This window comes from Rhamphochromis sp. 'chilingali' (assembly GCF_963969265.1).
Source record: "Rhamphochromis sp. 'chilingali' genome assembly, chromosome: 7".
In the NCBI taxonomy this organism is placed as follows: Eukaryota; Metazoa; Chordata; class Actinopteri; order Cichliformes; family Cichlidae; genus Rhamphochromis; species Rhamphochromis sp. 'chilingali'.
Window position 1 is genome coordinate 11461779 of NC_137934.1, and position 21588 is coordinate 11483366.

General features: G+C 41.2%; 1 protein-coding gene across 1 annotated transcript in view; it reads right to left on the minus strand.

Moving 5' to 3' along the window:
• plxna4 (plexin A4) overlaps positions 1–21588 on the minus strand; it is a 259476-nt gene that overhangs the window by 102068 nt on the left and 135820 nt on the right. Inside the window, exon 4 of the mRNA XM_080885989.1 lies at positions 12917–13045. Coding sequence (XP_080742115.1) covers positions 12917–13045 — 129 coding nt within the window. The remainder of the gene's footprint in view (positions 1–12916; positions 13046–21588) is intronic.

The following is a 21588-nucleotide window of genomic DNA, read 5'->3' on the forward strand; positions in this document are numbered from 1 at the left end:
GCACTTCTGTGTGCTAAGCTTGTGTCTGCTCTGGGGGACAAAAAAATAGCTAGTATTTTTTGCCCTCCCTACTGTGTAGAGGCGTATTTGCATTAGGTAGATAAAGAGAATGAGTTTGAGATGGAATCGGGGAGATAGTGGAGAAATGGTGTGTGCACATGATCAAACTCAACACTGATCGTCATTGCACGGTGCATCTTGCTAGATAGATTTCCTGCTTTCCTGTCACTCTCCACCGGGCCTGCACCTCCTCCTGCAATCCAGCACTGCCTCGCCCCACTGCCAGCTAAAATAAGCTCTAAGTCACTAAAGAGAAAGGCCATTGTGATAGCCTATAGTGGGATTTCAGCTCCAAAAAGCCTTATCGTAAGAGTATATGAAAGCACGATTTCTCTTTGCCGGTGCATGTGCGTATTTATGTCATCTACGTGGCCGTGACACGCCATCAAGTGGTTTGTCACCTTGTGATCTGCCATAGAAACTAAGCACCCAGACAGAACTGTAGCAAAAGATGCCACTGTATCTTTACAATTTAACACTTCATCAGTGGCAGATATGCTGATACACACATCGCCCACAACTATACACCTACACAAAAAAAACCTCACATGGAATTAAACTTCGATTATAATGGAATGAACCTCCTGATGCCTATCAACGCCTCAGATGCCTGCATCTGGGGAGATGGATTTATTGAACAGATAAAACATACACACAAACAAAGGCAAACACACACCACCATTCAGAGCATGGCAAAAATGATGGGTGCCGATGTGGCTCCTCTGTTCCAGAGCACACATCCTGATATCATTCATTCTCCCTCTGTTTCTATCTGTCTGTCTCTGTCACTCAGATGCTCTGAGGTGTGTAAGATCATACATTCATCATCTCTCCAGAGCTTCGCTCCTCTATCGGACACACACACACACACTTTAGCGAGCAATACTTTTGTCTCCTCTTTTATCAAAAAATTGAGGGATTTGGTGGCTAAACGACCCAATGCACCCCTTGTCCCTCTCATCTCGATATCACATTCATTTCATGCTATCTTCTTCGTGGGCTTTGCCAGTGAGACGACCATTACGGCTCGCAGTCTCTCCACTATGACCGTGCTATCATATCAGCAGGGATAAATACAAAGGATGGGGTGCATGGCATTTATAATTCCCTCCGTGTTTCAGGTGAGTAAATGACAGCCATTACACCCTGCACTCTCCCTCCTTTCACAATAGGGAGAGATGGAGGCTGCTGAACATAATCGTGCTTTTTAAAAAAGGCAGAGATCACAGAAGTACTTGATACCCTAATGTGTGGGGAGGAAGATGAAGACGCACTTGATCATTTACTGTGGCGGCACAATGGCATCAAATTATATATACAGTTTATATGTGTAAGATGGGTATCAAGGGAATTGGGGTGTCAGGGTGGGGGCCTTTGCATCTTCAAATTTTTACTTTAAAACCTTAATCATTCCACTAAGGAAAGACTGTCTTTGTTTTTCTTTGCTCCCTCTTTTACTCTGACTCCCCTTCTTCTTACACAATGCCAGGGGCATCCAAGTCAACTTGCAATGGGGAAAGTGATCATTTATTAAATCGGCAGAGACTTTTATTATCAACTAATTCTTCAGCCTAATCTCTATTCCTCTCTTTATCCCACTCTTTTCCTGCCCACTCCACTTGTAATTAAACAGGGATTCCACCTGCAGCTAAACTAAACCACTCCAAATGAACAGAGAGAGGGAAATTAAAGTGATAGCCCAATCCTGCTTCACAGCCTGTAGGGCACACTGAACTTCTCTTATCTTTTCTCTTCTTCCTCCCGGCTAGCTTCGTCTTTTTCTCCTTCCCTGGTGTGAGTTTGTTCATTAGTTCAGCACAGTGTTGGCAATCCTTTTGGCTGGGAAGTGAAATTAACAAGAAATAATGTGCTAAATGTAAGTAATGTGGTGCTTTTTGGTTATTTTCAAACCAACACATTGCAGTGCATTTGAGAACGATGTATTGCTTCTTACAGCAGAAGAAAGCAAAGCAGTGCCAGTGTGCATGCCACCATCTGTATTGTTTTAAAGTTTACAACTCAAGCTTTTTCAACTCCCCTCAAATACACCCACACCCACCCAGGGTAAAGCTACTGATCATTTATTCCAAGTGGTCAAGCAGCATTTTGTTTCTTGTTTACTTCGCCTTATAAATCCTGAATGTTCTTCTCTTCTAACGCAGAATGTGAGTTGATGCTTCATTTGCTTCAGTGTGACTTCCTTTTTTTGTCTTTCTGTATCGCACCTCCAGCTGGATGAAGGTGCGTTAAAGTCAAATGAAGTTAAAGTCAAATGAAGCGAGGGACACGTCAACGATCCACTGCCTCGTCACAGCCGACGTCCCACTCAATCCGTCAGCCACCAAACAATGGTATTATATCACAAACTCAGCTAACAGAGCGGGCCAGTGGCTGCAGGTTCAATATTGGTTTCATTTGACGTTCCAGAGGTTAAATGACAAAGCCATCTATTGCACTGTCAGGATTGTCAGCTTAAGACAAATGACTCTGTTACAATCAATCATTTTTATTTATCCTATCACTCCAAAGACAGTGAGCCCTCCGTTCAAAGAGAGGAAAAAAGCAGGTGAACAAGCTTGAAACAGTTTAGTTTATGCTTACTTAAATTTGGAACCAAGGTTTAAGGGCAAAAAGCAAAATCATATCAGCCACCTCATCCGAGGAAGGTCCCGGGTTCGTATCAAGGCTAGGGCCTTTCTCCTTGTGTCTACTTGGGTTCTCTCCAGGTATTCTGCTTCCTCCCACAGGCCAAAAATATGCATGTTAAGTTAATTAGCAATTCTAAATTTACAGTGAGCATGAATGCTTGTCTGTCTCTCTATTAGCCATGCACCAGATTGGCAAACTGTCCAGGGTGTACCCTGCCTCTCGCCTTATGACAGCTTCAACACCCCCACAAGCTAGGGTTGCCAACTCCCTGAAAAATAAATAAGGGACACCTCGTGGCCAGGGCCGGGCAACCTAGTTGTCTTCACCCTTCCCAGTGTGGTAGCTCTTTTTTGTGTGTGTGAAATTATTTTTTAACCATTTGACTTGAATTTGATTTAAGCAGATGCATATTCTTTGTGATATGACCATATGGGAAACAAATGATCATTTAGCCATTTATTTTTAGCTCAAAATGACAACATTAACACAGTAAAACAGGTTTCTTTCTTAAACAGAAGCCTGTCATGCTTAACTTTTGAGAATAAAAGTAAATCTTTCTTTAAAAGAACTCTGTCCTGCTTAACTTAAAATTATATAAATTAATAGAAAGCAATAGAAAGAAAAATATTCTTGTAACTGTGCACATTTAGTGCATTTAGTACAATTGGCTTCAGTTGAGGTATTATTTCAGCTTTTCTAATGCTAATCAGCTGCTCCTGTTTGTAAACCCACTTGTTCCCATGATTACGCATCATAACTCATCATCATTATTCATCTATGTATTACTTTTATGTATTAGTCATCTATTTGTTGTAATCATCTATCCTTGCAGTTGTTTATTACACAAAATAAATTATATTATCACACTTCTGGCCACATAGCGCTGATATTCACTGCACATGCCCATATTAACCTTAACCAGAGGGTTTAAAAAACAAACCAGTGTTTACATACCATATCTGCTTCTGCCGTGGCCTGGTGGACAAGAAATTGGTTAAGGGTTCCCTGAGCTTTCACGCCCCTCATGTTCTTCATGTGCCCACCATTAGAAGCATGCCTATGGAAAAAGTGCGCCGGCACACAGTGCAGTGCGCTTTATAGGTGTTATGGTGACCTTTTCCAGCCAGGTGTTTCCCTTTTCCCATTCCTCCCTGTGCTTTTGCAGCCTTTTTTTCTTTCTCTGAGCGAACAAACATTGCTGCTCTAATGCTGGGCTTCTGGCCCATTTTGAGACGATTTTTGAGTCGTGCGACCGATTTGGTGATCGGCCCAATTTTGGCCTTCATCGTGCATCGTGTAGTATACGTGGGGTAACGAGAAGCGATTAACACCTCGAGCAGCTCCCGATCATCAATCGCTCGTGAGCCGCTCACACTGCTCACGCGCAAACACGTAAACGTCGGTGAAAAAGATGGAGCAGCACGGCTGTGCAGCGTGTGATCTGGACACAAGCGATGGAGGCACAACTTGTAGAACTTCGGAAAGCTCATCCGAGCCTTTTCGATGTGGCATCACAAAATTATCACGACCACAACAACCGTGAAAATAGTTGGATTTACATTGCTGCTCATTCACAGCTGCCTGATCAATGTTTTTCATTAGCAATTTAGCAAAGTTGATGGTGGTGGTTTGTGTGTCTGTGTGAGTGAAAGACAGAGCGACAGATTTTCTGTTATAACCTTCATGTTATGGAGGCACAGTGTGAGCACTCGGGTCGCATCAGAGCATCGGGCGGTATAGTGTGAGACCTGCATCGTGACCTACCAACTTCTAACCCCTGCGAGTCAATCGTGCAGTTTGAGCAGGAGCTGAATAACGCGACTGAAAAAATCACACAGTGTCTGCCCAGCTTTAGGTGTACTGTCGTCCGAGACCGCAGTGTCGGCGTTTGTTTCCCTGTTGGCCATGCTTCTTGTTGTGGTCATCTGTTGTCTTCCGGTATTTTCTCCGCAAGCGACCTTTCCTCGACCAATGAGATGAGCGGTAATCTGAATTGTCATAAGTGTGCTGTCAGCTCATTGGTCACAAAGCAGGAGAGGGGCTGGGAGTTATGCTTTCAAACAAAGCGTTAATTCCATAAACATTTATAGACTACTTTTGATTCTCACTGTATTACGGGACAAAGTGCGTCCCTTATTAGCTCAACACGGGACGTGTGCTTTTGTTTCTAAATACGGGACGATTCCGTTTTTTAAGGGACGGTTGGCAACCCTACCACAAGCCCAAATTGGATAAGGCGAAAAAAGATGGATGCTAATGTTGTCCTATTACTGTACATAGTTACTGCAAGAACCAAGACATGTTGGTCAGTAAACACAAAAAAAGTACTTGCACAGAGTCTAAATCTGCACAGAATGGGCCCTTGGATAAAATAAGGCCTGTATCATGAAGAAGGAGTGCACTGTTTGGACTATTTCCAGTAGCCAAGACGCTCAGAGATGATGGTGACTCACTTGAATGACAATTTAAAAAAAAATCGAATTTCTGTCTTCTTTTATTTAGTGATGTCCTTGCAGAAATTAGTTGAACAAGACTGTGAAAACAGACTGAGAAACATACTGCAACAGGGAAAAAGTTAACAAGTGAGACAACGGGAGAAAGAAGAACGGGGTAACATTAAAAATGGGACTTTGTATCAGGGAAGAGTTCGCTTCAACCTTGTCTGCCCCACTTTATTGACATTTTTCAGAAGCTTGTCAGGCAGCAGTGATCGCGACATATCAGCTCTCTTCACTTGCCTTGTTAGACCACAATGTGCCTGTAGCTAAACTGGGACACAACATAATATGCACATCTAAACACCCTCGTAACTTCCATCTGCACACTAGAGAGGTGAGAGAAGCCAAATTCCAAGAGATGTGGTAGAAAGTTTCCTGCTGACAAAAATTAAAGGACGCTTGTACTAAACGTCTTGGATGAGATGCAAAGGCGCAATACTTCTACAAATTGGCTTGTCGGATTTCCCTTGGGGGGGATGGGGGTAAAAAAAAAAATCCATTTGACTTTGAACGATCTCACCCACTATGGTACACATTTTCAATAATTCACACTTACAGATCTACATTTGCTACGGTGAACATAAATAATTTAGCACAATGAGCGTGGAAGTCACAGTACTTTCCAGCAACGGTTTATATGCTGAATGAGAAGCTTTAGTATAGGTGGGGAAAAGAAATACCCAAGCACGAGGGCAATTTAGGAACATGGCAGAAAACAATCTAACCACTGGCTCACAGCTCAGTGGCTGGCAGGATAAGTTAATGCATTTGCTGTGTTTGCTGTAGGGTAATGGTATAGCTATGGGAACACTAAAAGATGAATTGAAAGAAAAAGACACAGCAAACAACCTCTGGAACAGCTCTCGAATGCCCTCAAACACATGTCAAGGCTTGGCACAGTCAGCTGCTGACTAATGTGCTTTGCCATTAAAATCATATTAATAGAAATTACATTCTCCTGATTGGATCCAAGTTGTTTTTACTCCAACTGACATAAAACCCTACTTAGAGCAGTGGTTCTCAGCATTTTTTCTGGCATGAACCACTTCAAAAGCTGAAAAAGATTCCCGCACCACACGCCACAATTTTTCAGTCATTAAAAAAAGATCCGACTTAGCTTCAGCTTTGCCTTCTTTATTTTCCTATTCAAAACACATTCGTTTGATTTAATTTAATTTTTCCCGAGTCAAACAAAGATCACAGTTTCAGGGCCACAGACTTAGCCGTAGTGTTTGTGGACATGTACCATATTCTTGTTATAATTAAAAGTTATGATTCTGTGCATTTCACCAAAGCCATTAATGGAAAGCTTGCAAGATTAATGCAACGAGATCCCTCTCTTTGATTGGATGACCTTTATTTATTAAATATGGAAAAGAAAGAATGTATGCGTTAAAATAAGCTTTTTATATCAGAACTAGTCACAATTCATCACTTCAGAGGGGCAACGAATATATTTATAGCTTTTACTAAAAATGTTGCTGTGTGGTGTGCACTTCAACTCCCTTTCACTAATGGTGAAATGATCCCGGAGATCCAGTGACACCTCCTCATTCATTCTACCCAGGTGTAGTTGACAGATGAACCAGTGTTAACAGAATAGCAACATAATAACGGACTACGCTACCAGCTCATATTAACAGTGGGATTGACCTGCCCTTGTCACTCAAACTGCAACCTTAGCATCCATAATGACACCCAGTTCTATAATCTAACTGTCCCCTTTATACCAGAACACCTATTTAGCCCACTAATAGGATGACTTGTGCATGCACGTGTGCACATGTGTGCGTATGTGTGAGTGAAAAGAAGATCCAATTAAAGGACAGCCAATCACTGAATTAATGAGGGGAAGGCAGGGATGACAGATTATTTTACTAGTATGGAATTGGGGGGGGGGGGGAATGGGGGCGGTGGGAGATTGGGGGATGGTGCTTGGTTTAAATGACAATGGGGAGTCAGATACAGTTAGAAATGGGATACAGATGGAACGGAAGGGGGGACAAGAGAAAACACAAAAGACTGAGCCCTCATGTACTTTCATTTGAGAAAATATCAGGGGCAACAAGAGGCAAATTCTGTAACCCTGAAATAAAACAAGACTAACAAACATCACACAGTCACAAGATGGAGCAAAGAGGCAGGAAAAGGCAGCAAAATGAATAAATAAAACACGCAAGGACACGAAAGAAATACAATGTCGACATCATTTTGAGAACACACAATACAGCGTGAGAATGTGTGTTTGTCTAAGTGTTTGGCCAGCTTCCTTCTCTAATGAGTGTATAATTTGACACAGACAAGCAGGGTATAGTGTGACTCTCAGCACGATAGTCAAACCCTGAAGGCTGATTTATATTTCTCTGCCAAGATGTTCCAGTAGTTCTGCCCCATTGTAACTTATTTATAATTGATTACAGTTAATTGCCAACTGATTTAGGCAAGACAAAAAGACTATAAATACAGCGTGACACACTTAAAAAGTAATCATTACTTTAAATGCACTTTTAAATTAAACTGTAATTCTGCACAGAGACTTTATAGCTACTGTTAATTTTCTGCTGTCATCCTTGGCTGGGTTTTTCTTTTTCTTTGCAATGAGAGTGACAATATTCACCTTTACACTGAAGATGGCTCTGCTAGTTAAATAGCAGATACCAATACACACGTTCTGTCAAGGATAAAGAAAAAAAACACTGGGCTGCAGAATCATTATAAGGCCCAACTATTCATGTTTGCTTTCTTTCATTCCCGGTGTGATTTCAGAGTGATGATTGCTGGGGGAACAAAGAGTGGATCTCTCTAGCATTAATAGACAGACGAAGCTTCCAGAGCCTTTTCCCATCTTTGTATAAGTTGTCTTCATTGTAAATTGTGTGAAAGAGAAATATGAGCAACAAAGTAGTTCAGCTTTATTCAGGTCAACTTTACTTCCAGCAGAATCTCAAACCTCAAAGCCTCTGCTTGAATCCATTTCTACTGTATCTTCTTCTAGGAGAGGTCTCGTCCCTCATAATGATACGCTTAATGTTACGATTATGTGACTTGTGTGTTATCAGAATCAGAATGGGTTTTATTGCCAAATGTTGAGCGGGTTTACAACATTAGGAAATTGCTGCGGTGCTTCAGTGCAAACATACTGTTATAAATTACTCTTAAATAGACATGAAAAATAAAAATAAGAATAAGAATTAAAAGTGCTAAGTAGATAGATAGATATATACATGATATATACATGAGTGCAGGTGGTGATCAGTGCCAAACATGGAATGATGCAGTGAACACAGCGTAGGGTCATGTGTTAGTGGTGGGAACAGTCATACGGTTATTGTTCATGTGTTCAACAGCAGAGGGGAAGAAACTGTTCTTATGGCGAGAGGTTCTGGTGCGAATGGACCGGAGCCTCCTGCCTGAGGGGAGCAGGTCAAACAGACTGTGTCCAGGGTGAGAAGGGTCAGCTGAGATCCGAGCTGCACGCCCCAGTGTCCTGGAGGTGTACAGGTCCTGCAGAGATGGGAGTCTGCAGCCAACCACCTTCTCAGCAAAGCGCACAACACGCTTATGTTATCTCCTTTACAGTGATGACATCTCAACCAAACCGAGCAACTATATAAGATGTGCTAGATAATCCTCTCCACTTCCAACAACCCAAATGAGAGAAAGGTTTAAACATTGGGGTTTGATCCTGCCAGTTCTGGAGACTCAATCCCAAAACAGAGCAACCAATTATTGCAGCATGTCATGCCCAAATACCATACTAACACACTTTGTATTTTGTGTGCCAAATGTAGTACAATAAGAATCATTCTTATTAACTTCTTCTTTACTTTTGACAAAAGAAGTGAGCTTTAAATTAATTTTTAATGCTCTTTCTCTGCGTCTTCTCCTCCAGTATAAGTATTTGACCTTCACTGTTCGGTGCCGAGTTCACACAGCAGCCAGAATCCAGAGGTATCCCCCCTCTTGGTTGGGCATCGCCAATAAGAAGGGGAGTAATTCAAGGCTATGCACAGTATGGGTCCAGCTACATCGACCAGCTTTGTTCTGGCCTCCTGTTGTGGGCACCCTTGGTCTTCTCCTTCTATCCCTTTTTGTATTTCTCCTTCTTTTCAAATATCATACTCTCCGTCTTTGAGTATCTGTGTCCCAGGCCCCAGAAACAGCAGGTGGCCTGTTGCTATTGACCAACTCGAGCTGTTTTAATAGCGTTTGACACTCCTGGGAATTGGCAAATGTGTATGTGTACGCTGGATGTTATTTTAAACTGCCCCAGTGATCCAGCAAATAGCGTGGTAGCCAGCACTGCGGTGTGCTAGGGTGACCACAACATGCCCTTTGAACTTGGCACTAACTGTTAAGGCTGACAGCCAAGAAATTTAAGGCAATCTGCGAATAAAAATCAGGCGCCAATTCTTTTACGTTGAAGCAGCAGATCTGCATTAAGGCCAAAAGCAAAGTAATGTCATGTATGTTAATGGCAAATCTTATGCGGGTAATTTATTTGTTGATTAAATGTGTGATAAATAAAAACAAACATGTATTATGTCAGATTATATCTTTGTTTGAGTTTGTAGACGACTTATGAAAAGCTGTTTTGGCCTGAAGCAATGGCGTGACAGGAAACAGTTCAACTAGACATTGCAGGAAAATCTTCAAGAACTAACTTGCTGAGAAAAAAAAAAGACATGCTGTGCAAAACTATAATTTCAAAATACTGTTGCGACATGTTCTCGACATTTCACATGCAAGAATTTAGGTTCATCTCCTTCACTAATTGAAGGCACTTGGAAACAGCTCTGATTCACAGAAAAATCAGGACAGTGATGGCAAAGTTGCATATTTTAGCTGTCTAATCGACATTGAGAATTACAAATAGCTAGTTTATACTGCTTACTTAGGACACACTGAGGTATTACATTGAAATAGAACATCAATAATGGACTTAAAATAGCGCTAACCTATGAAGGTGTTGCTCAAACATAAAGCAAATAAATGAAACAAAGTTACTCTTAGTTGTATGTCTCATCCTTTTCTATAAACACTTCAGGACTAAAGAAGAATGTGTGTTTGTGCACTGGATTTATCTGTGTATTTATCTGCATATTCCATGTGGGGTGTTCATTAACTGCTTTCTCTATTTGTATGTATGGTAATTCCCAAATGTTCCTCCCAAACAGTTAGTGTAGGTTAGCGCCGCAACTGGGCTAATAGACTAATTATTACCAAGGCCTTATGCAGACACACACACGCAAACACAGACATAAAGCACACACGCACAACGACTACAGGACAAAAAATACTCCACTCCATGCTTCTTTTTTTCAATATAAGCTAATTGGCATGCAAATTAAAAAAATACTAAATTTGTAACACGATGTTGTGCAATAAAAGCGAGACATAAAGAAATCTAAAGAGGGTTAGTGAGGGTAAAAAAAATGGAAGTCAAATATTTTTAATAATTCATTTGTTAATCTGTACTATTTTTTATAAAGCCAATTACATGGACTACAATCTAAGAGAAAGGGAAATAAAACACAAATTCTCACACTGCTGGTTAACAGATTTGCACAAAAGAGTAGTAATTGGATGCCGTGACAAATAACATCCTAAATGTCCTTATTTTGCTCACTTGTGTTCCTTTGCTTTCCCGCTCGCTCTACAGATGGGCTGACGAGGAGAGGCAATGAGAGCACCATCTGAAAGGGCACCTTCAACTCACTGATATTTTAAAAGGTTATCACGATAATCTGGCCACTTAAAATGTGCACACATTTACACACGCATTCACACACACACACACACATACACACAAACAAATTGCAATGCACTACATTAGTAAATAGTGACACTTCCACGGTGCCAGAGAGGTCTATAATCCTCTGGAAGCTACAAACAATGTGCAGGGGTAACAACTGATGCCAACAAAACAGCAGTGGCCTTCTGTGATTGTGGGTGGCAGGAGATAAAGCGGCGAGAGAGCGAGCGTGAGAGAGGGAATGATATGCACATTATCCGTACTTCAGAGCTCCTGCAAAATTATTTCTAACAGTCGCATTAATAATGAACAGCAAACAGAGACAGCGATTCACTGGTGGCTTGATTTGGCCTTTATGATTTAATTGCTAACAGTGCCTCGTGGAAAGTGTTGCAGCGGTTAAATGTAACTAAATAAATGCTGCAATTAGATGCAGTTCTGAGGTGCTGATGCGCTACATCGGCAAAAGCACTGAGTCACCTGCAGATTGCCCTTACAGGAGCTGCTTGGCCATGGAAACCCATGATGTGAAGCTCCCAGCTCATAACTTTTGTGGTGATGTTAACACCAGATGAGGTGTGGAACTCTGCGCCTCAGCACTCTGTAATCCTGCTCCCATAACGTTATGTCGTCTGTCAATTCGAATTGCTGTGGGTCCAAAAATATATCCACTTTCCAAAAAACTGACTTGTTACAATTGTGGGATCCTATTACAGGAGCACAAATTCTCCCCAAATGACCCATTCTTCATGATTTTAAAGGCAGAATGCATTGCTGGGTGCGTGATTTTATTCACCTGTGGCAATGGGACTAAAATTAAAGCTGAGTTCAAAGACTAAGAGGTGTGGCCCATTACCTTTATTGTTGGTGCATTGTTAGGCCAAAGTTAAAAAAAAAAAGTATGATCTTGTTGAGATATATAAGGAGCTTTTTACTATTCTATATAATATTTCTCTTCTGCATTGTCCCGTTTCTTTCCTCTCACCCCAACAGTTGGGGTGAGAGCCCTGAGCCTGGTTCTCCCAGAAGTTCCTTCGTTTTAAAAGGGAGTTTTTCCATCCCACATCCCAAGTGTTTGCTCATTGTGGCTCAACTGATTGTTGGCAATTTTAATGTATTATTGTAGGGTCTTTACCTTCAAATATGAATCATTGTGCAATGAGGTGACTGGTGTTCTTGATTTAGCACTATATAATTAAAATGGAATTTGAAATGAATCTACAGTATCTGTAAGTATCCATCAGTATGTCAACAGATTTTTCAGTTATTTTAATGCTGTATTGATAATTAAGCTACTATTGGTAGCTTCAGTTAAGCAAAATGTGTGCTTATTTCTTTGACTGTAAATGAATTTGTCGTTTTATGATTGTGACCTTGCTTTGGTCATCATGCTTTTGTACATGTAAATTACGATACAAGTCCATGCCTGTGTTTTGTGGTGAATATAAAGAGAACGTGAACATCTAACATAGTCAGCCAGTCAGGGAGGTGTCCATTTACGTGACTTTTCGTGGTGCTATTTTGGCAAGGTTTTGCCTCTGATAGGTGTTCGCCGACTCTGTGTCTGTGTCCATTACATAGAGTGCTGCTATTTCACTCCACATTCCATGTCATCAAAGGTACCAAGAGAGATGTGTGAATCTGCCTGCTCAGACATACACACACCAGCACACACCAAAGTGGACTAAGACCACTCTTCTCTCTTGCCATAATTCAACACATTTATTCACTCCAGCTCTACCCTCACAGCCTGTTTCTATAAAAAGACATGGTCACAACATCCAATGGTCCATCTAATCCTCTTCCCTCCTCTAGTCAGGCTGTAATGAAATCCTCTATTGCCATACCAAAGGTTATTCTACCCTGTGACATAAGAAAATGATAAATGCCAGTGGTTATGATACTGAGTCAGCAGGGAGGAGTTTTGATGTATGTGTTTGTTTGTGTGTCTGACCTGGGTCTCAGACATGACATAGAGGTAGTGATGGTCAGAAGAGAAGGCCATGTCTCTGAGGATGGGTCCATTCTCCACAGCCTGCACAGTCTCATACTGAAGGGCACGGGAGGAGCCATCTACACGAATCTAAAAACGAGAAGAGAAGCACATTAAAAGATTAACATACTGCATTTATTATACATTTTCAATCACTCTTTCACAACCATTGCGCTCATGGGTACTGCAATCATGACATTAAAACTTCACATGAATCAACTGCTAAGTCCAATTACATAAATGTGTAACTGAGTAAATGGCTAAAGACATAACATCGAAATAAAGAACAGCTGAGGTGCAAATAAGAAACACAGGAGAGAAAACGGTTGCCTTCCAGGAAGGACTTGGCAGTGGAACAAAGGTGGTATCTAGGACAACAAAGCGTGCAAATACAAATGAAGGAATCGTTTAAAAGGTAATTTTGGATGTTTTTATTAGCTAAACTGCCCAGGATATACTGACTTGGGATTTTTGCCTTGCATCAAGGCTGTCGGTGCTGTTGCTGAGAAGGACATCTTTCTCTATCACAGTTTAAGCCATTCAAAAGTGATTATGGTAATAAGGCATCTGGGCAAGAGGTGTGGTCTATGGGCCCCTAGGTGAGTTTATTCAGCAGAAAGTGCATGGAATTGAGCCCACGCACACTTGCTGATGTGATGGAAGTGGTCTGGGTTGTGCCAGAACATCTGCTTACATTGTGTTTCTCTCTCTCTCTCTTACACACACACACACACACACACACACACACACACACACACACACACACACACACACACACACACACACACACACACACACACACACACACACAATCAGATTGATTGTGTGTGCTGCAAATGATCCTTTCCAAATCTTGTCCTCTGGCTCCATTTTTCCAGTAACACAAAGTCCTGACTCTACCTAACTAAGCAACTTTCAGCACCCAATAGAATAGACAAACACACACAGACACACACGCACAGCCCTTTCTGGGTTTTTTTGACAGGTGTGAACTAAGTCTTGTTAAAGTTGTGATGACTCTTGGTAGTTCTTTGTGCTCTTCAGCACTTACGGGTTCACAGGTAACAGGCATAAACAGGAGATAATTGGATAGGAAGCAGATGGTCGACTAGACAGATGAGTCATTTTTTGATTAATTATAATAACCCTAGGACATCATACTCTGTGTTCTGTCTGAATATCATAACCTGATACACCTCAAGTTAAAGTCTCTTTCAGGTCAAGTAGCCTGACTGAACCGTTCAATAAAAGGTGGTTATCTTTGTTAAAGGCTGGATAAAAAGGACTAGTGGGCATTTACGTTTTTTAAACTTCATCTTAAGATGGATTTTGAGGAAATTACTCTAAGTTTTTCTCTCTCTCATGCCTTTGAATTTCCATCACTAAACTTTTAAGGTAATGTTAAGAAACTCAATCAGGATGTTCTTTATAGTAAGTGACAATGTTAGTTGGTTCTACTTTTCCTTTACTCTCTACATAACAAAAACCAAAGAATCTGCAGCTCTTTATAGTTCAAAGCAACTTTCTTTTTGTCTTTGCTTTGACAGTCAACTATTGTAGAGCAAAGAAAGAAACCTACTATAAGTATACTGGCTGCAGCTTAAGTGCTGCCCTGTCCTGCTGTTTCTACTGATATCCCATTTCACAACATCGCATTTCTTTAAACAGACACCTTGTTTAACCCCGACTTCACCCCACTCTCCCTCCTTTTTTGTTTCTCATTCATTCTCCTTCCTCTCTCTTTTTTTTCAGCCTCCTGCTTGGCTCGTGTAGTGACCTCGATCTCAAAGAACCTTGAGTTCTTTTTTTCCACTGGGAGCCATTGTATGCAGGGTCAGTTGCAAAGAAAGGAACAGAAGGCAAATAGGAGAGAAAGAAAGAAGAGAAGGAGGCAAGAAGAAAGAAACTTTCTTGTAAGCCAGAGCTCAATTCAGCAGGTGGGGTTATCTAATCTGCCCAATTGGGGATGTTAATTTTAGGTGCTAAGCATATACGCACAGCATTCATCATTTGTGCATGTGCATGCATGGAAACATGTATCAGTTTACCTCAACAGCATGTGATAAAGGTCTCAAGTCATTTGCTGTGTAGAGTTAAAGGGCTGACAGTCTATAGCGGTCACTGGATGTAGAGTTTTATTGTGTTGGGAGAGATCCACAGTCACCAAGGAGCGAAGAGGCTTCAAGGGGAAGTTCCTGTATATTATCCCTCAATCTGACCACCAACAAAACAAACGAGCCACCAGGGAGCATGGAGCACGTCTGCAAGAATGCAACGCTAGCTGGTTTAGTCACACTGGGACCAGAGGGGAACGCACAAGGGAGAAAGACTGATTTAAATCAAGGACCAGTGGTCTTGTTTGTACAATAATTGGCACATACAGAGGGGTTTGTAGCTTTTAAAACAGAGTTGTCTTCATCTTCTTTTATATCAATCTCTGCTCTTAGAAGAATTAATATAAAATATCCACTTAGTGCATGAAAAGTCCTTTATAATTAGACAAAAAAAGACTCAACAAACAAAACAGCATACTACTATACCACTTTTATTTTCTTGATTAAATGCTAAAATTAATGACATGGTTTGTTATGAACCTACTAATCCTACATTCATTATCAGAGACAGTAATTATGAATATATCTTAAAGTATTTTTTTTTCATCAGCCTCAAATCATTAAGGCAGCCACACTGGTGCTAGCCAATATTATCAGATTCCTTTTCAACAGTAATAAAGTGGATTAGCTGTTCTATGCTAAATGGATTACAATGCTAATCTCTGCTATCACATTAGCACTACACAATAGACATTCACTGCCAGACAGACTTCATTTTGCCTCAGAGTAGTGGGAAGGTGAGGGATGCACTAGGCCCACATATAGATGAACATGAACATGCAAGTGATTGTGTGTGTAGAAACATTAGCAGTTCACTGTCTCTCCCTTTCACACTCCTATACGCACACATACAGGCTTCCTGGCTGGAGATGCTTGTAGGAGATACTCTGGGAAGAGCCGGGAAATTTACTGGCACTTTTGACTCAGGGCGCACACACAGAGCATACAATATTTTTTTATATTCCCGACTGTGCCAGGAGGACCATGCAACTGATTCACACCATCACAGTTCACATATAGGAAAATCCTCCACAGAGTGACTACTTTGTCCAGATATAGCATCCACCTAGTGGCTGTGACAGACAACTACAACAGCTGCTATTATGAGCAGTCGGCTCTGCAGTGACAATGTTGTAGAGACACAAATAGGATCTTGTCTCAGTGATCATACTGTCTCAAGAATACATTTAGTGCATATAAAATATTTTTATATAGGCCTTTAAAGCTATTGGGCCCGACTATTACAGTCTTATTTGCAATCCACCAAAAAAGCATAAGCAGAATGTGAGTGCAGTGCTGATCAAAAAGAATGCATCTAACGGCTATAGATAATTTAATAAAACAGTCAGAGTGCAGAGAAAAACAAGCGGAACATCATATGCAGATGGTACTTCCTGCCTTGACTGTGTCCATGAAAAATCATATGCCTAAAGTCACCATTTCCCTCTCTCCATGGGGCTAACAGCTAGCAGAAGGTGTGATACAGACGGGGAAGCCGTTCGTTCTGGTGTGAAAACCACAGGATTACCCTTGCTCAGTTTGCTCATATTGGCACTCTATGCTACAAAAGCACATGGAAGGTATGGTATTTCCTCTAACTGCATGCTTGCGGGCTGGTAAAAGCATAATGCTAAGAATAATTCACGTGATGTTCAAAAATAAACCCTGTGTGTTAAGTGTAGGGTTATTTTGTATAAGAAAAAAAGGGAAAAGCTGTAGAAATGTATCAGAGGACAGCAAAGAAAAAATACACTAAATAATATTATTGCAATATGAGGGACACAGACTGCTTGTAGTGTCATGGCTGAATCAACAGACACCTTCCATATCCGCAGTCAATAATGCTGTTGCCCCTCTGGAACCCTCTTCCACTAAAAATTGCCCTTTCAAATTCAGTACCTCTGGTTACACATCTTAGAACATCTATTGATTTGGGATAATCTCTGTGAACTTGGGCTGCGATTGTGTAGAAACCACTTTACATCAAACGGTGAGAAGGCTGGTCCGCATGTTAAGACTAGACTAGTTAATCATCAAGAGAAATAAAAATACTGCTGTGATTAAATGGAGACGCTACGGGTACGACCACAATATCTAGATAACAACACATTACCTAGAGCAAACTGAAGGTAGCACATCATTAGCTTTCCCTGCTTGGAGGGTCACAGTTGGAAGCTGGAGCATATCCCAGTTGACACTGAGCGAGAGGCGGGGAACACACTTGTTGCCAATCAATCACAGGGCTAACACAGAGACACAGTCAACAATTAGCGCTCACACCCACACCTGCAGTGTATGACCAATTTGCACTAGCCAGTTAACACGACATATGCTTACTGGCCACTTTATTGGGTACTGAGTTGTATCCCCTTGTGCCTCCAGAACTGCTTAAAATCTTTATGGTATAGATTTAACAAGGTGCTGAAACATTCCTCTGAGATTATGATCCAAATTGGCATTAAAGCATCACACAGTTGCTGCAGTTCTGTCATTTGCACTTAAGTGATATGAATCCCACTCCATCACATCCCAAAGGGGCTCTATTGGGAAAAGATAATTACAGTGAACTCATTTTCATGTTCAAGAAATCACTTTGAGTTGATTTGAGCTTTGTGACACGATGTGTTAAAACTGGGGTCATAAAGGGATGGACATGGTCGGCAACAATACTCAGGTAGGCTGTGATGTTTAAACGATGCTCAATCATCACTGATAATAAGGGCTCCAAAGTGTGTCAGAAAAATACCACCCACACCAGTACTCCACCAACAGCAGCCTGAATTACTGACACAAAGCAGATTGAATCCACGTATTCATCTTGTTTATCCCAAACCTTGATGCTACCATCCAAGATGGCAGAAGTGGTTATGCAGTCCACTTCCATGTGCCTCGAAGTTCAGTGTCTTGTGGATTTGGAAAAGCTCTTCTGCATACCTCGATGAAAAGTTGAATGTTTTGCACTAAACAAAGTGAGTGTACATGGACTTTGGGAGGAAACTATTAAAATTGAGCTTCTGAAACAAACAAAAAACTTCAGGAGGGAAACTTTTTGAATATGAGTAAGGAGAGTGAGCGAGATTGAAAAACTTGTGTCCTTTCCTACTATGGCATGGATTTTGGGGTGGCAAAAGGAAGGCTTGTCACACAGAGTTGCAGTCTGTTTTGCATGGCACACTAACAGGCCATGGCTGGAACACACACCATGACCAACATGCTGCTAGGGGAAGCCAGAATAAGCTGCTGACTAAAGTATCACTACGGTCTGACACGTGTCATGCAACCACAGTGAGGTGAGTGGGCTGGAGCGGAAAGTCATCCAAAGTCATACAGCATGCTGGCAAAGCTAAATTTCCACAATATTTGTGACAGAAATTTCCCTAATCCTGTGAAACATGCATATGGGCAAACTCAGTGGTCTGCCAGCATCTCTGCAGCTGAAAGGGTCATGAACCCTTGTGTTTTGGATATGCTAAAATAATGCTAGTTTTCATTGTTTATGCTTCTTTTTAGTCGATAGACATAAATATATACTTAAAACAGAGGTAGTTAAATAAATTGATTAAGGATGAATATTTAACAAATGTGGCTACAGGAAAGTAGTGGGAAACTCCTAAGATAAAGGGAAAATAGCTTCATTGGATACCAAGAAAGGAAAAGGTACAGATAGCCACATGAAGGAATATCCTTCAAAATAAAACAGGAAGTAACAGAATCTAACTAAGCTAAATGGAAAAATAGAATAAAGTCAATAAGAATTCAGATTTATACACCTATTAGTGTCACTTCACTGAAATATGAAGCAATTTAATTTAATTAAGAGACCTTGTACTATTTTCACAAGGTACATTTAAAGATTTACCCTATAAGAGACTTTCTCTGTCACTTTACTTATTCTGTCGGTTTTACAAACTAAGTATTTTCAAAGCTATGACAAAATACAAGCAGCACCATCAAGTTGTCTGCAGGTCATGTATATAGGAGCTTCAGCTTTTTCCAGTTTTAGATATCAGTCATAAACATTCTGGACAGAGCACAATACGGCCAAATGCCAAAAGACACCTCAGCCTGACTTGTCACACTCAGGCTCAGGTTTTCACCCTTGTTTTAAAGCAGACAGCAGAGTGTTAGGTATTCATCCAGGCAACGCAGGACATATATTAAGAGCCTAGAGAGAGACACAGGCAGACAGACAGAGACAAGGGAGAGCAACATTCACGGTGAAAGAGACAGGAAAAAAAAGAAGAAGCAACGTATCGTCACTACATAATGGCAATGTGTCTCTCCACGCGTTCTATTCATACCGACAGCAACACAATGGTGGCTGTCTGATTGCCCAAATCTGTCCAGCTCGCTAAAACATATGGCAGACTGAGAGAAAAGAGGACTTGGGGGGGGGGGGGGGGGGGGGGGGGGGGGGGTGAGCAGAAAGAATAACAGAAGGAAAGGGGGCTAGAGGCAGACTGGCTCCATCTCTCAGTGTCAATCAATGCCAGAAAAAACTCTGCACTTCCACATTCAGTGCCTCGATATTTAACTTGAGGCGAGATGGACCGGTGCAACACTAGTGGGAGAGTGTAGATAATTTGACATTAATCTCAGGGTATTAACAAGGATGTCGCACCCAAATGTGGGATGCCAGGCTGGTCGTGCAGCATTGTTAGAATACAGAAATCTCATATGATCCGCTAGCTATTGCCAGCAAGAGTTATTAGGGACAATCAAAGACAGACACGTGGTTTTATCCTGAGAAGATGATGTCTGGCCAGGACGCTCTAAATCTGTTCCATTTCAACAAGTATTGTAGGTGACACATAAATTACTAATGCTATGGTTTTTCTTTCTACATCTACATTGTCTTTTGGCAGCGTATTTTATATTTTATGACAAGCTACAATAGAGTCATCTTGTACTTATTCAAATGGTACAACACTGACTCAGTGGTTTACAGCTTTCCTTTATGGAAGTAAAATATTCATTCGGTTTATTAAAGACAGATTTAAAATCTTTTCCCCCCTCTCAACTCAGCGCCTCTGTATTGGAGGATGAGTTGGCAAAAAAAAAACCCCACTGACTGGAACTGAACTCATTCTATGCTTTAATTCACTATTCTCTGTTTTATGTTTGCAATTAGGCATATCTGCTACACAGCAGGATTTTAATTAATGTCTTTCCCCGATGCCTTCTCTGTGAGAGAAGGTGCTTTGTGGGTGCAAATCAAGGAAATGTCATTGTTAGCGGGGAAGCAACTACAAAGATTTGCATGGCCATTGTCAAAAATGTGGAGAAATACGACTTCTACAATGGCGCCCCCGTTGAGTTTAAACTTCTTTGGGTTAATTTTCTGTAGATGATTTATTTTGGCTTGGCAGTTTAGGAATAGGAGGCATGGCACGATTAAAAACTAAAAACCCCAAAACAATTGCTGGTCTTTTTTTGATAGCTCCAGTTCTGTTCAGATTAAGCTGGTCGTCAGGGTGTACCCTGCCTGTTGCCCCATCATGACCCTGAAGCAGAAGAAGATGAATGGATTAACTACCTTTTAGATTTAACTGACTGACTTGTCCTGCACACAATCCAAATACAGCACAGACCATTTCCTTGCTGGTTAGAAAACTAAAACGCAGGTAGCAGATGACATAGATGTGGCAATATAAAGTAATAAATAGGGGAAGTTAAACACAGAATCAGACATAGCATATGTGCACTTAATGCGACTCCAGTAAATATTTTAACTACCTCCCTCCTGAGATCTGACACTAAATCAGGCCGAGCTGCAGGGGGACCCCTGGTTCGGTGACTGACCGCTGTAGCATTTAAGGTGTGGTACCTGTTAGCCTGCAGGCCCATGTGGCCTACTAATCTAACCTTATCCACCTGCTGAGAGATAGAGAAGGCAAGAAGAGAAGCGGAGGACAAGAATGTTATTGTGGGAGATGATCGTGTTGGAAAGGGGACAAGTGTCCGGAGGCTTCCTAACTTTCCCCCCTGCTCTCCTCTCGTCCCTCAATCGCCTCCGTGGCTTCAAAGGATGAGTGACAGGTTTCCTCACTATCATTGCCTTCAATTTTGAGCTGCCTTAGAGCACTGTGACCAGGCAGGGGGCTCACAGCTCAGCTTTTGTTACTCATTTCCCAGCTCTGCTATTTCTCCGCTCTTTTTCCATCTCTCTCTCTCTCTCTGCTGTTCTGTCTCCATCTTTAAGTCATGAGGTTGTCTAAAATACCTGCAGGCTTTTGGCCAGTTCAATCTAGAGAACATTTGTCTCACTCAGTTTCTCTCATTTACTTTTTCTCTGCCCATTCTGAAATTTCTGAAAGGTCTCTTCTGTCACAGCTGGGACTCTGTACTTTACATGTTATCTTCCATTCACTGTCTGCAATTGCCTTACATGTCTTTAGATTAAAGATCATTCACACATGTAGATGTCTTGAAGACTTTTTTTTTTTTTTGCTTCATTACTCAATACAAAGTCTCTTGGAATATGGTTAGTGTTCATTGTTGCTGAAGTCTGTGTGGAAG